Source organism: Pseudophryne corroboree, chromosome 1, assembly GCF_028390025.1.
Source record: "Pseudophryne corroboree isolate aPseCor3 chromosome 1, aPseCor3.hap2, whole genome shotgun sequence".
In the NCBI taxonomy this organism is placed as follows: Eukaryota; Metazoa; Chordata; class Amphibia; order Anura; family Myobatrachidae; genus Pseudophryne; species Pseudophryne corroboree.
This window is the reverse complement of record NC_086444.1, coordinates 89794584-89809305: the sequence shown is the minus strand read 5'-3', so window position 1 is coordinate 89809305 and position 14722 is coordinate 89794584. Positions and strand designations below refer to the sequence as shown.

The 14722-nt window shown below is 47.1% G+C and overlaps 1 protein-coding gene across 1 annotated transcript in view; it reads left to right on the top strand.

Annotated features, from left to right (window-relative positions):
- LOC135059745 (general transcription factor II-I repeat domain-containing protein 2A-like) overlaps positions 1-5730 on the top strand; it is a 38317-nt gene extending 32587 nt beyond the window's left edge. The window contains exons 4-5 of the mRNA XM_063963932.1: positions 4708-5042; positions 5143-5730. Of these exons, the coding sequence (XP_063820002.1) occupies positions 4708-5042; positions 5143-5730 (923 nt within the window). The remainder of the gene's footprint in view (positions 1-4707; positions 5043-5142) is intronic.
- The last annotated feature ends 8992 nt before the right edge of the window (positions 5731-14722 follow it).

Sequence of the window (14722 nt, the reverse complement as noted above, 5' to 3'; positions counted from 1 at the left end):
AAATCCTCGGGGATGACAGCCATCTGGGTTGTCGTTGACAGGTTTTCGAAGATGGCGCACTTCGTTCCACTGGTTGGGCTGCCATCGGCCAGACGCCTGTCTGAATTATTTATGCTGCATGTTGTGCGTCTCCACGGGTTGCCACTTGATGTGGTCTCTGACCGCGGATCCCAGTTTGTGGCCAAATTCTGGAGGGCATTTTGTTCCGATCTGCAGATTTCTGTCAGCTTGTCGTCAGGCTACCATCCGCAGTCTAATGGGCAGACTGAAAGGGTGAACCAGTCCTTGGAGCAGTTCCTCAGGTGTTATGTCTCCAAGTGTCAGACTGACTGGGTTGCTCATCTGTCCATGGCGGAGTTTGCCTATAACAACGCGGCTCACTCTGCTACAGGGATCTCTCCCTTCCTTTGTGTGTATGGGCATCATCCTAAGGCCAATTCTTTTGACCCCCTGGACTCCACGCCTGATGGTTCCTCTGTGGTTTCGGTCCTTAGAGGTATTTGGCGGAAAGTGAAGAAAGCCCTTGTGTCTGTGTCATTAGTGACCAAAAGGGTTTTTGATAAGCGGAAAAGACCCTGCAGCTTCAAATTAGGAGACTTCGTCTGGTTGTCTACCAAGAATTTGAAGTTGAGACAGCCATCTCATAAGTTAGGCCCCCGGTTCATCGGCCCTTATAAGATCACCAGGGTTATCAATCCGGTGGCATTTCAGTTAGATCTGCCCCGTTCTTTGGGTATCAATAAAACATTTCATTGTTCCCTTTTAAAACGGGCGATTAGTAATCCTTCTTCCAGTGGAAGACCTTCCCCTCTTCTGATACGTGGCCAGAGGGAGTTTGTTGTTGAAAGGATTCTTGACTCCAAAGTGGTTCGGGGTCGGCTGTCATTTTTGGTGCACTGGAAGGGGTATGGCCCGGAGGAGCGGTCGTGGGTGCGCAGTTGTGATCTTCATGCCCCCAGACTGATACGCTCTTTCTTCTCGCAGTTCCTCGATAAACCCGGTGGTAGGGGTTCTTTGACCCCTCGTCAGAGGGGGGGTACTGTTAGGGTCTCCTGCCCTGTGCTGCCACGTCGTCATGGCAACCGGGAGACAAGTGCTAGCAGAGTAACCTGAGCGCAGCTGATACTCCGGTTCGGGTCTTTTGCTGTGCAGTGGTTACAGGCTCTGTGCACGGTAGGGGATCCGGTGCTGGTTTTTGTGCTCACAGTCTGTGAGGTCTGAGTGGGGCGTGGACAGCACCTGCTTTATAAGGCCTCTTCTTAGGGTAAGCAGATGCTGCTGAATCTTTGTTGGTTAGTCAGTTCCTGAAAGTTAGCCAGTACTGTGTAGCTTTGTATTTGTTTGTTGCTTACTGCAAATAGGCCTGGGGATTTGGTATTACACTCTGCCAATCCAGACCTAGCAGTAAGACTGGAGTCAGTCGTTTAGCTTGCTGGGGTTCTGTTACTACTCTGTGAACTTAGCAAGTTTGCGGCTGTATTCTAAGACTTGCCTGTCTAATCCTGTCTCACTGTGCTAGGTGTCAGGGGTCAGTTTAGTGGCAGTAAGCTGAACCTGTGCACTGCAAGTGAGAATTAGGATTGTGGAGACTCTCCTTGTGTCTATCATTCCATCTCTGACCAAGGAGTTTACTGCCACACCCGTTGGTAACCCTTTAGGGTTTTGCTGTTGCCCTTAGCAACAGCATTTCGGGTTCTCTACCTATTAAAACACAACATCTTGCTTTTCTCATCTGAGCATTACTAATACAAGGGAGACACCCAGTTCCTTAGCCTCTGGGCTTCTCTGTTCACTTTGTGTGTATTTTGTTACCCTATCACCTTCTGTGTACGTTATGTCATATTCCCCAGTCTGTCTGTGAGTCCATTTGTTTTGCATAACAGTTCAAACACCAGTACATTCCTGCAGGCACTGGTGTGCATAACACTAACTAGTGCAAAGTTATACCCCCTTCCCCATCCCCTTGGTTTATGCACCTATCCTATGAAACTCTTTTCCAAAGTCCATTCCAAGGGTAATATTTAATAAATAGTTAATGTGTTATTGCTGTTGAAAAACTGCATTTTTCTGTGCTTCAGCCACAGCCCTATCACCATCCTCAGCCCCCAGTCCCTCGCCTTCCTAAGCCACAGCCCCATCACCATCCTCAGCCCCCATCACCATCCTCAGCCACAGCCCCCATCACCAACCTCAGCCACAGCCCCCATCACCTTTCTAAGCCCCAGCCCTATCACCTTCCCCAGTCCCTCACCTTCCTATGTTACAGCCCCATCACCTTCCTCAGACCCCAGTCCCATCACCATCCTGAGCCCCCAGTCCCATCACCATCCTCAGCCCCAAGCCCCATCACCTTCCTGAGCCCCCAGTCCCATCACCATCCTGAGCCCCCAGTCCCATCACCATCCTCAGTCCCAGCCCCATCACCAACCTCAGCCATAGCCCCATCACCTTCTTAAGCCACAGCCCTATCACCTTCCTCAGCCCAGTCCCTCACCTTCCTACGTTACAGCCCCCATCACCTTCCTCAGACCCCAGTCCCATCACCATCCTGAGGCCCCAGTCCCATCACCATTCTCAGCCCCAAGCCCCATGACTTTCCCGAGCCCCCAGTCCGTCATCATCCTGAGCCCCCAGTCCAATCACCATCCTCAGCCCCAAGCCCCATTACCTTCCCGAGTCCCCAGTCCCATCACCATCCTGAGCCCCCAGTCCCATCACCACCCTCAGCCCCAAGCCCCATCACCTTCCCGAGCCCCCAGTCCCATCACCATCCTCAGCCCCCAGCCCCATGACCTTCCTGAGCTCCCAGTCCCATCACCTTCCTGATGCCCCAGTCCCGTCATCTTAATCATCCACAATCCCCATCACCATCTTCAGCTCCAGGGCCCTGCCCCATTACTTTGCCCTGCAGCCTGCCTCAGAGCAGACGGGGACAGTATGTGGCAATGTGACCTATGACGTCATGCCGCTGCATCGCCGACTGTAGGTGCACGTCCAGCCTGGGCTGCGCCTTGGAAAAGCCCAGCAGTGGCCAGGTCAGGCTACAAGGAAGCTGTGTCATAGATAAAAGTCGTGGCAGTGGCTGCACAGCGCCCTCTGAAGTTTTCTGCACCTGGAGCTCGAGCTCCACTGGAACCACCCTCCCTACACCCCTGTATACAAGTGTGAGTTACACAGGAATGGGGAAAGTACAGATACAATTGTAAGTTGTACAGGTACAAGAATGGGGAAGGTACAAATACAAGTGTGAGAAATACAGGTACAGGAATGGGGAATGTATGAATACAAGTGGGAGTCGCACAGGTACAGGGACGGGGAAAGTATGGATACAAGTGTGAGTGCACATGTACAGGAATGGCGAGAGCACGGATACAAGTCTGAGTTGCACAGGTACAGGAACAGGAAAAGTACTATGTATACAAGTGTGAGTGTACAGCAGACATGGGCAAAGTACGGCCCGTGGGCCACATACGGCCGTTTGTCAATCCCTGTCCGGCCCGCACCTCCCTGCACCATAGATTTATCATTAATGCATGTGTGGGGTATTGTGCGCTGCCCAGGACGTATTGTGCGACGCCCAGGACGTGAGCTATTGTGCTCCGCCCAGGAAGTGAGCAGATCAAGCCAGCCTGAGGATCAAGATCTGAGGCCACTGGGGTATTGTGATCCGCCCAGGTCGCAGCCGCGCAGTGGACCCCGCCCTGGACGTCCCACAGCTGTCACGTCCTCAGCTCCCGTGAGCAGATCAAGCCAGCCTGAGGATCAGGGGTATTGTGCCCAGGACATGAGCGCCACTGGGGTATTGTGCTCCACCACAAGATCTGAGGACACCCCAGACAGGAAGCATAGATATCGCCGACGCTACCACCCAGTTCCAGCCGCCCAGCGGACCCCGCCCTGGACGTCCCGCAGCTGTCACGTCCTCAGCTCCTACCTTGAGACACTGCCTAAACGTGAGTGATACCGCCTATTTATTAAATACTGTCCCCCAAAAAATGTGGGCTCACATTAAAAATAGAAACGTTGTTTCCGAATGCCGCGTTTTCAACAAGGCATGGACTGCTAAATATTTATTTACAGAAATCAAGGGTAAAGCTCTGTGCTTAGTTTGTGGTACACAAGTCGCTGTGTTTAAAGATTACAATCTGAATCGCCACTACGTGACCAAACACTAGAATAAATATAAGAACTTATCTGACCAAGAGCGCGCAAAGGAGTCAAGCTGCAAACTCAATGAATGCTTTTTACAAAACTTAGCGCATCCAGAGATACAGCTGCCAAGACAAGTTATGTCATATCTCATAAAATAGCTAGAAAAAGTTAACCGCTTTCTGACGGAGAGTTTATTAAGGAGTGTTTGGTGGACTCTGCTGCGCTAATATGCCCAGAGAAAAAGGGCACATTTGAGAACATCCCCCTCTCCCAGCGCACTGTAACGAGAAGGGTTGAGGACATTGCGGGAAATCTGGAGTTTCAGCTGAAGAACCGAGCAGTTAACTTTGACTGTTTTACCCTGGCTCTGGATGCGAGCTGCGATGTACGTGACACTGCCCAGCTACTCATCTTCTTATGGGGGATTACTGCAGACTTCAAAATAACGGAGGAGCTGGCAGCCATGCAGTCAATGAAAGGGACAACAACAGGGAGTGATTTATTAACAGAGGTAAATGCATGTTTGGACAGGTTGGAACTGAAATGGGACAACAGATGGTTGTCCAAATCTGACGGGGAAAAATGTTGGACTTTTGAAGAGAATGCAGGATAAAGTGACAGAAATGAACCCTGAGCAGAAATTAACATTTTTGCATTGTATTATACATCAGGAAGTGTTGTGTAAGTCAGTATTAAAAATGAACCATGTTGTTGATGTTGTAACTAAAACAGTTAACTTCATCAGAGCAAGAGCACTGAATCACAGACAGTTTGTTGATGAAATTGAGACTGAACATTGTGACATCAGCTACCACACATCTGCCAGGTGGCTCAGCCTGGGAAAAGTGCTGAAAGTTTTCTGGGACCTGGGAGAGGAGATCTTGGAGTGGGTGTAGTATGGTATGCCGGCGGCCGGGCTCCCGGCGACCAGCATACCGGCGTGTGCGCCGGGATCCCGACATTCGGCATACTGAAGACCACCCCTTGGAGTTCTGTGTGAAGAAGGGAAATGACATCCCTCAGCTTTCAGATGCAGACTGGCTGGTAGACCTTGGTTTTGCTGTAGATGTGACTGCTCAGGTGAATGGACTGAATGTCAAACTGCAATGCAAGGGCCTTTTTGTGCATGAAATGTACAGCTCAGTGAAGGCTTTCATGAGAAAGTTGCAGCTTCTCTCAAGCCAAATGGGGGACAATATTCTCACTCACATGCCAACACTAAAGGAAGCCACACCATCAGCTGATCACCTCCACAGGTACACATCCATGTTAGAAGCACTGCATGGTGAGTTTTCAAGGCGATTTCAAGACTTCAAAACACTTGAGAGTGAAATGCACATGGTTTCTTCTCCCTTGGAACTCATTGACTTGCAGTCTGACACACTTCTAGCAGAGCACTTTAGGTCAGTCCCACTGCTTGAGTTTTACTCTTCACTCAAAGAGGAGAACTTTCCACACATGAGGAGACATGCTCTGAGGATTCTAGTCCTCTTTGGATCTACCTACACATGTGAACAGACATTCTCATTTTTCAGTGATGAAGTTCAACAAATCCAGACACAGATCCTCTATCACTGATGATCCCCTCTCAGCTATCCTTCGCATAGCCACCTCAGACATTCAGCCAGATTTCAGTGCACTTGTTCAAGCCCAAGACAGAGTGGATTTTTCTCACTGAACAAGTAACTGAACTGATAACATCAAAAGCATTTATTGCTTTTTGTCTGAAGTTTATCAGTTGCTTATCTTTAACATACCACAAACACCTCTTTAGTATTTGTGAAGATTAACAAGTTAAAAATAAAATGAAACAGTGATGTAATGCTTGTTTTTGTTTTAAAGTAAACTGTTTATTACTTTTAGACTCATTTGCATATTTTCCTCTTTGACCTACACCACAATTCATAAACTATGTTCAAGTTATCATTGGTTCGGCCCTCCAACACAGTTCAGATTTTTCATTTGGCCCCCTATAGAAATTAATTGCCCACCCCTGGTGTACAGGGACGAGGAAAGCACGGATACTAGTGTGAGTGCACAGGGACAGGGAAAGTACGGATACTAGTGTGAGTGCACAGGGACAGGGAAAGCACGGATACAAGTGTGAGTTGCACAGGTGCAGGGACGGGAAAACCAAGGATACAAGTGTAAGTTGCACAGGTACAGGAATGGGGAAAGTACTGATACAGTGTGAGTACACAGGTACGGGAACAGGGAAAGCACGGATACAAGTGTGAGTTGCACAGGAACAGGGAAAGTATGGATACAAGTCTGAGTGCACAGGGACAGGGAAAGCACGGATACAAGTGTGAGTTGCACAGGTTCAGGAACAGAGAAAGTACATATACAAGTGCGAGTGCACATGGACGGGGAAAGCACGGATACAAGTGTGAGTTGCACAGGAACAGGGAAGGTACGTATACAAGTGTGAGTGCACAGGTACAGGGACGGGGAAAGCATGGATACAAGTGTGAGTGCACAAGTACAGGGACGGGGAAAGTACAGATACAAGTGTGAGTGCACAGGTACAGGGACGGGGGAAAGCACGGATACAAGTGTGAGTGCACAAGTACAGGGACGGGGAAAGTACGGATACAAGTGTGAGTACACAGGTACAGCATACTTGCCTACCTGAACCTCTCCATGAGGGAGAAAATGCTCTGTTCCTGGACTTTCCTGGTAATGTATGATTGCCATCACCTGTGCTGAGCTAGTTAATTGATAAGAAAGGTGTTTCACCACAGGTGATGGCAATCATACATTACCAAGAAAGTCCAGGAACAGAGAATTTTCTCCCTCATGGAGAGGGTCAGGTAGGCAAGTATGAGGTACGGGGACGGGGAAAGTACGGATACAAGGGTGAGTTGCACAGGAACAGGGACGGGGAAAGTACGGATACAAGTGTGAGTGCACAGGTACAGGGACGGGGAAAGTACGTATACAGGTGTGAGTGCACAAGTACAGGGACAGGGAAAGTACGTATACAGGTGTGAGTGCACAAGTACAGGGACAGGGAAAGTATGTATACAAGTTTGAGTGCACAAGTACAGGGACAGGGAAAGTACGTATACAAGTGTGAGTGCACAAGTACAGGGACAGGGAAAGTACGTATACAAGTTTGAGTGCACAAGTACAGGGACAGGGAAAGTACGTATACAAGTGTGAGTGCACAAGTACAGGGACAGGGAAAGTACGTATACAAGTTTGAGTGCACAAGTACAGGGACAGGGAAAGTACGTATACAAGTGTGAGTGCACAAGTACAGGGACAGGGAAAGTACGTATACAAGTGTGAGTGCACAAGTACAGGGACAGGGAAAGTACGGATACAAGTGTGAGTGCACAAGTACAGGGACAGGGAAAGTACGGATACAAGTGTGAGTGCACAGGTACAGGAACAGGGAAAGTACGTATACAGTACAAGTGTGAGTGCACAAGTACAGGGACGGGGAAAGCACGGATACAAGTGTGAGTGCACAGGTACAGGAACAGGGAAAGTACGTATACAGTACAAGTGTGAGTGCACAAGTACAGGGACGGGGAAAGTACGGATACAAGTGTGAGTGCACAAGTACAGGGACGGGGAAAGTACGGATACAAGTGTGAGTGCACAGGGACGGGGAAAGTACGGATACAAGTGTGAGTGCACAGGGATGGAGAAGGTACAGATACCAGTCTGAGTTGTACAGGTCCAGGGAGTTGTAGAAGTAATGGGAGACAGGCAGACATGGCAGATGGACAATACAGAGGGGTAACGGGAGTGGTATATGAGGGGGTAAGTTAGGCAAGAGGAAAGGTGACGCTTCAGAGCTTGAAAGATTGTAAAAAAATTGCCAATTTAATAAAATACTGCAGGAAAAACAGGAAACGGATGTCTGTACGTGCAGCTTCCAGTCACAGCCCATGTCAGCATCCCTTATGGAAATCATTAATAAGAAACTTTTAGTACCATTTAAATCAACAAGCTTTATGTGTATGGTTTTGTTTTATATTTTACACAAACAATTATTCAGTGCTTATTTTATACCATTGTTTCTCACAGTACATACTTGCATTGGGAAATAGGGTTTTATTACTGGGAATCGGTGGATTTTTTAATTGTTTAAATTTATGGGTTGTTCGAGCTGTGCAGGCATTGCTTATTTACTGACTCCTTCATAACGCAAAGCACATGTTTTATTAAATATTCTGTCCCTAGGGAGTGATTATGTGTAGTAGACAATGCCGTTCAGAGCAGCACAGAACTGTTATAAAGAGAGAAATGCTCTGGTGAGTTTGAATTGACATTTTTTCCTGGGAATCTAGTTTATATATGCATTGGAAACTGAAATCGTCTACATTAAGTACTAGCACGCAATGATCATATGTTCACGCAGAAGGGAGGAACTCGCAAACAACGGGATGCAGTCAAAATGCTGGCTGTTGGGATCCTAGCTGTCAGGATACTGACCACAGAATCCCGACAGTCGACATTTTAACAACAGCCCATAGTAAAATTTGAAGAGTGAGGCATGGCAATGTACATCTATTAGCCCCTGCAGGTGTAGAAGACACATGAAGGATACATGAAGCTGATTGAATGGACATATGCATATGAATATGTGGCGCACATTTGCAATATGCAAAATAAGATAGAAATACATTGGGGATAAACCCCTGGTTTCCCCCAGCACACCGAGCTGTACCTGTACCAAGACATGAAAGACTATATATATATATATATACATATAATAGATTGGTGGGGCTGGGCTGCTTTCGGGTAGCACCCTGCGAGATCTTATTTAGCACCCCCTTAACACATTTATTAATCCTTCTGGTCTTTTAATTACACTTTCAATAGTATACTAATTTTTGTATATAGATTTTGTTTTCCTTTTATTAACACATACTAACACTTTACCTTCTCGCGTTGTGCTGCCCTGGGGTAGCTGGCCTTTGCCGGCTTGTGAGGTTCTACACCCCGGGCCCAGACCAAGAGTTAGGGACCACCAGCATCAGAGGAGCGTTGTCGGGCCTGGTTACGTATCATACGTTCGCAAACTGTATGTAACTAAGACCTCTGGATTTCTATTATATATATATATATATATATTAGAGATGAGCGGGTTCGGTTCGTTGAGATCCGAACCCCCCCGAACTTCATGTGGGTTACCCGGGTCCGAGGCAGCCTCAGTTCTTCCCGCCTATGATGCATAACCCGAACGGGGAAAAACGTCATCATCCCGCTATCGGATTCTCGCGAGATTCGGATTCCATATAAAGAGCCACGCGTCGCTGCCATTTTCACTTTTGCATTGTCGATTGAGCGGAGAGGATGTGGCTACATTCTCTGCCTGAAAAGCTCAATATCTGTGCTCAGTGTGCTACATTGTGGTGACCACCAGTATATAGTAGTACAGTACAGTAGGCCATTGCTGTATCTTGCAGTTCCGTGTCAGACTCAGTTCTAGTATCCTGATCAGGGCTCAATCTGTGCTGCATTGTTGTGACCAGTATATAGTAGTACAGTGCTGCATTGTGGTGACCACCAGTATATAGTAGTACAGTACCGAAGGCCATTGCTGTATCTTGCTGCTCTCTGTCACTTCTATTCTGATCAGTGCTCAATATCTGTGCTGCATTGTGGTGACCACCAGTATATAGTAGTACAGTGCTGCATTGTGCTGACCACCAGTATATGGTAGTACAGTACAGTAGTTCATTGCTGTATCTTGCAGCTCTGTGTCAGACTCAGTTCTATTCTCCTGATCAGTGCTCAATATCTGCTGCATTGTTGTGACCAGTATATAGTAGTACAGTGCTGCATTGTGGTGACCACCAGTATATACTAGTACAATACAGTAGGCCATTGCTGTATCTTTCTGCTCCGTGTCAGACTCAGTTCTATTCTCCTGATCAGTGCTCAATATCTGCTGCATTGTTGTGACCAGTATATAGTAGTACAGAGCTGCATTGTGGTGACCACCACTATATAGTAGTACAGTACAGTAGTCCATTGCTGTATATTGCAGCTTGTATCCTGAACAGTGCTTAGTATCTGTGCTCAGTGTCAGTGCTGCATTGTGGTGACTAAAAGTCCAGTGTCTTGTGCTGCATCTTGCTGCTGTAGGGTGCTGTGGTAGTGTCCTGTCACTGTGCATAGGTCATCATCATTCCAGTCACAGTGGTATCTGGTATCTCTCTAGTGGTATCTAATTCCAGACATTACTGCCGTCTAATTCCAGATATATTACTGGCATATAATTCCACACATTAAAAAATGGAGAACAAAAATGTGGAGTGTAAAATAGGGAAAGATCAAGATCCACTTCCACCTAGTGCTGAAGCTGCTGCCACTAGTGATGGCAGAGATGATGAAATGCCATCAACGTCGTCTGCCAAGGCCGATGCCCAATGTCATAGTAGAGAGCATGTAAAATCCAAAAAACAAAAGTTCAGTAAAATGACCCAAAAATCTAAATTAAAAGCATCTGAGGAGAAGCGTAAACTTGCCAATATGCCATTTACGACACGGAGTGGCAAGGAACGGCTAAGGCCCTATCCTATGTTCCTCATGACTAGTGGGTCAGCTTCACATGAGGATGGAAGCACTCATCCTCCCGCTAGAAAAATTAAAAGAGTTAAGCTGGCAAAAGCACAGCAAAGAACTGTGCGTTCTTCTAAATCACAAATCCCCAAGGTGAGTCCAATTGTGTCGGTTGCGATGACTGACCTTCCCAACATTGGACGGGAAGAGGTGGCTCCATCCACCATTTGCACGCCCCCTGCAAGTGCTAGAAGGAGCACCCACAGTCCAGTTCCTGATAGTCAAATTGAAGATGTCACTGTTGAAGTACACCATGATGAGGATATGGGTGTTGCTGGCGCTGAGGGGGAAATTGACCACGAGGATTCTGATGGAGAGGTGGTTTGTTTAAGTCAGGCACCCGGAGAGACACCTGTTGTCCGTGGGATGAATAAGGCCATTGACATGCCTGGTCAAAATACAAAAAAAAAAATCACCTCTTCGGTGTGGAATTATTTCAACAGAAATGCGGACAACTGGTGTCAAGCTGTGTGTTGCCTTTGTCAAGCTGTAATAAGTAGGGGTAAGGACGTTAACCACCTAGGAACATCCTCCCTTATACGTCACCTGGAGCGCATTCATCAGAAGTCATTGACAAGTTCAAAAACTTTGGGTGACAGCGGAAGCAGTCCACTGACAACTAAATCCCTTCTTCCTCTTGTACCCAAGCTCCTGCAAACCACACCACCAACTCCCTCAGTGTCAATTTCCTCCTTAGACAGGAACACCAATAGTCCTGCAGGCCATATCACTGTCAAGTCTGACGAGTCCTCTCCTGACTGGGATTCATCCGATGGATCCTTGAGTGTAACGCCTACTGCTGCTGGTGCTGCTGTTGTTGCTGCTGGGAGTCAATCATCATCCCAGAGGGGAAGTCGGAAGACAACTTGCACTACTTCCAGTAAGCAATTGACTGTCCAACAGTCCTTTGCGAGGAAGATGAAATATCACAGCAGTCATCCTGTTGCAAAGCGGATAACTCAGGCCTTGACAGCTGTGTTGGTGTTAGACGTGCGTCCAGTATCCGCCGTTAGTTCACAGGGACTTAGAGAATTTCTTGAGGTAGTGTGTCCCCGGTACCAAATACCATCTAGGTTCCACTTCTCTAGGCAGGCGATACCGAGAATGTACACAGACGTCAGAAAAAGAGTCACCAGTGTCCAAAAAAATGCAGTTGTACCCAATGTCCACTTAACCATGGACATGTGGACAAGTGGAGCAGGGCAGACTCAGGACTACATGACTGTGACAGCCCACTGGGTAGATGTATTGCCTCCCACAGCACAACAGCAGCGGCGGCACCAGTAGCAGCATCTCGCAAATGCCAACTCTTTCCTAGGCAGGCAACGCTATGTATCACCGCTTTCCATAAGAGGCACACAGCTGACAACCTCTTACGGAAACTGAGGAACATCATCGCAGATTGGCTTACCCCAATTGGACTCTCCTGGGGATTTGTGACATCGGACAATGCCACCAATATTGTGCGTGCATTACATGTGGGCAAATTCCAGCACGTCCCATGTTTTGCACATACAATGAATTTGGTGGTGCAGATTTTTTTTAAAAACGACAGGGGCATGCAAGAGATGCTGTCGGTGGCCCGAAGAAGAGGTGGTAACGAGGTGGAATTCAACCCTCTATATGCTTCAGAGGATGGCGGAGCAGCAAAAGGCCATTCAAGCCTATACATCTGCCTACGATATAGGCAAAGGAGGAGGAATGCACCTGACTGAAGCGCAGTAGAGAATGATTTCAATGTTGTGCAAGGTTCTGCAACCCTTTGAACTTGCCACACGTGAAGTCAGTTCAGACACTGCCAGCCTGAGTCAAGTCATTCCCCTCATCAGGCTTTTGCAGAAGCAGCTGGAGAGATTGAAGGAGAAGCTAAAACGGAGCGATTCCGCTAGCCATGTGGGACTTGTGGATGGAGCCCTTCATTTGCTTAACCAGGATTCACGGGTGGTTAATCTGTTGAAATCAGAGCACTACATTTTGGCCACCGTGCTCGATCCTAGGTTTAAAGCCTACGTTGTATCTCTCTTTCCGGCAGACACAAGTGTGCAGATGATCAAAGACCTGCTGGTGAGACACTTGTCAAGTCAAGCGGAACGTGACCCGCCAACAGCTCCTCCTTCATTTTCTACCGACTCTGGAGCTGCCAGGAAAAGGATCAAATTTCTAAAACCCAACGCTGGCGGTGATGCAGGTCAGTCAGGAGCGAAAACTGACATCTGGTCCGGACTGAAGGACCTGCCAATGATTACTGACATGTCGTCTACTGTCACTGTGTATGATTCTGTCACCATTGATAGAATGGTGGAGGATTATATGAGTGACAGCATCCAAGTAGGCATGTCAGAGAGTCCGTACGTATACTGGCAGGAAAAAGAGGCAATTTGGAGGCCCTTGCACAAACTGGCTTTATTTTACCTAAGTTGCCCCCCCCCCCCCATCCCTCCAGTGTGTACTCTGAAAGAGTGTTTAGTGCAGCCGGTCACCTTATCAGCGATCAGCATAAGAGGTTACTTCCACAAAATGTTATTATGATCAATTCCTCTGTGGAGACATTTACCAGCAATTGCTTCCAGAAAGTACACAGGGACCTGTGATGGTGGATTCTAGTGGGGACGAATTAATACTCTGTGAGGAGGGGGATGTACACAGTGAAAGGGGTGAGGAATCGGATGATGAGGAGGAGGTGGACATCTTGCCTCTGTAGAGCCAGTTTGTGCAAGGAGAGATTGATTGCTTCTTTTTTGGTGGGGGCCCAAACCAACCAGTCATTTCAGCCACAGTCGTGTGGCAGACCCTGTTGCTGAAATGATGGGTTTGTTAAAGTGTGCATGTCCTGTTTATACAACATAAGGGTGGGTGGGAGGGCCCAAGGATAATTCCATCTTGCACCTCTTTTTTTTATTTATCTTTGCATCATGTGATGTTTGGGGCCAACTTTTTTTTAAGTGCCATCCTGTCTGACACTGCAGTGCCACTCCTAGATGGGCCAGGTGTTTGTGCCGGCCACCTGGGTCACTTAGCTTAGTCACACAGCGACCTCGGTGCAAATTGTAGGACTAAAAATAATATTGTGAGGTGTAAGGTTTTCAGAATAGACTGGAAATGAGTGTAAATTATGGTTATTGTGGTTAATAATACTATGGGATCAAAATTACCCCCAAATTCTATGATTTAAGCTGTTTTTGAAGTTTTTTTGAAAAAAAAACACCCGAATCCAAAACACACCCGAATCCGACAAACAATTTTAAGGGAGGTTTTGGCAAAACGCGTCCGAATCCAAAACACGGCCGCGGAACCGAATCCAAAACCAAAACACAAAACCCGAAAAATTTCCGGTGCACATCTCTAATATATATATATATATATATATATAGTCTTTCATGTCTTGGTACAGGTACAGCTCGGTGTGCTTGGGGACACCAGGGGTTTATCCCCAATGTATTTCTAGCTCAGACTACCCCCTCCCTTTCATGCACGTTAACTGTATTTCCTAATTGATTTGAGCAACTTACATTTTGTTCTGTCAATATGCAAAATAATTAACATTCAACATTCATTTTATTCACACCAAAACTCTAAAAATCAATTTACATTTAGTTGATTTTTTTAGACTTTGAGATATAACTTTAAAGAAAACAACAACTCTTCTTTCAATAAGCTGGTCCCGTTCAGCACATTACTATGAGGTTAAAGATATGTATACACATCACATTTGCCTACTCTCCCGGAGTCTGTGAATCTCTTGGGTCTTGGGTGGCTCTAACACATTGGTCTTCAACCTGTGGCCTTCCAGCTGTTGTGGAACTACACATCCTAGCATGCCCTGCCACAGTTTTGCTATTAAGGCATCTTAAAACTGAGGCAAGGCATGCTGGGATGTGTAGTTCTGCAGCAGTTGGAGGGCCACAGATTGAAGACCCATGCTCTAACAGATGCCCAGAAAAGTGGGCATGTCACCCAGAGGCCCCCTGTTAAATCTCTTCCTCTG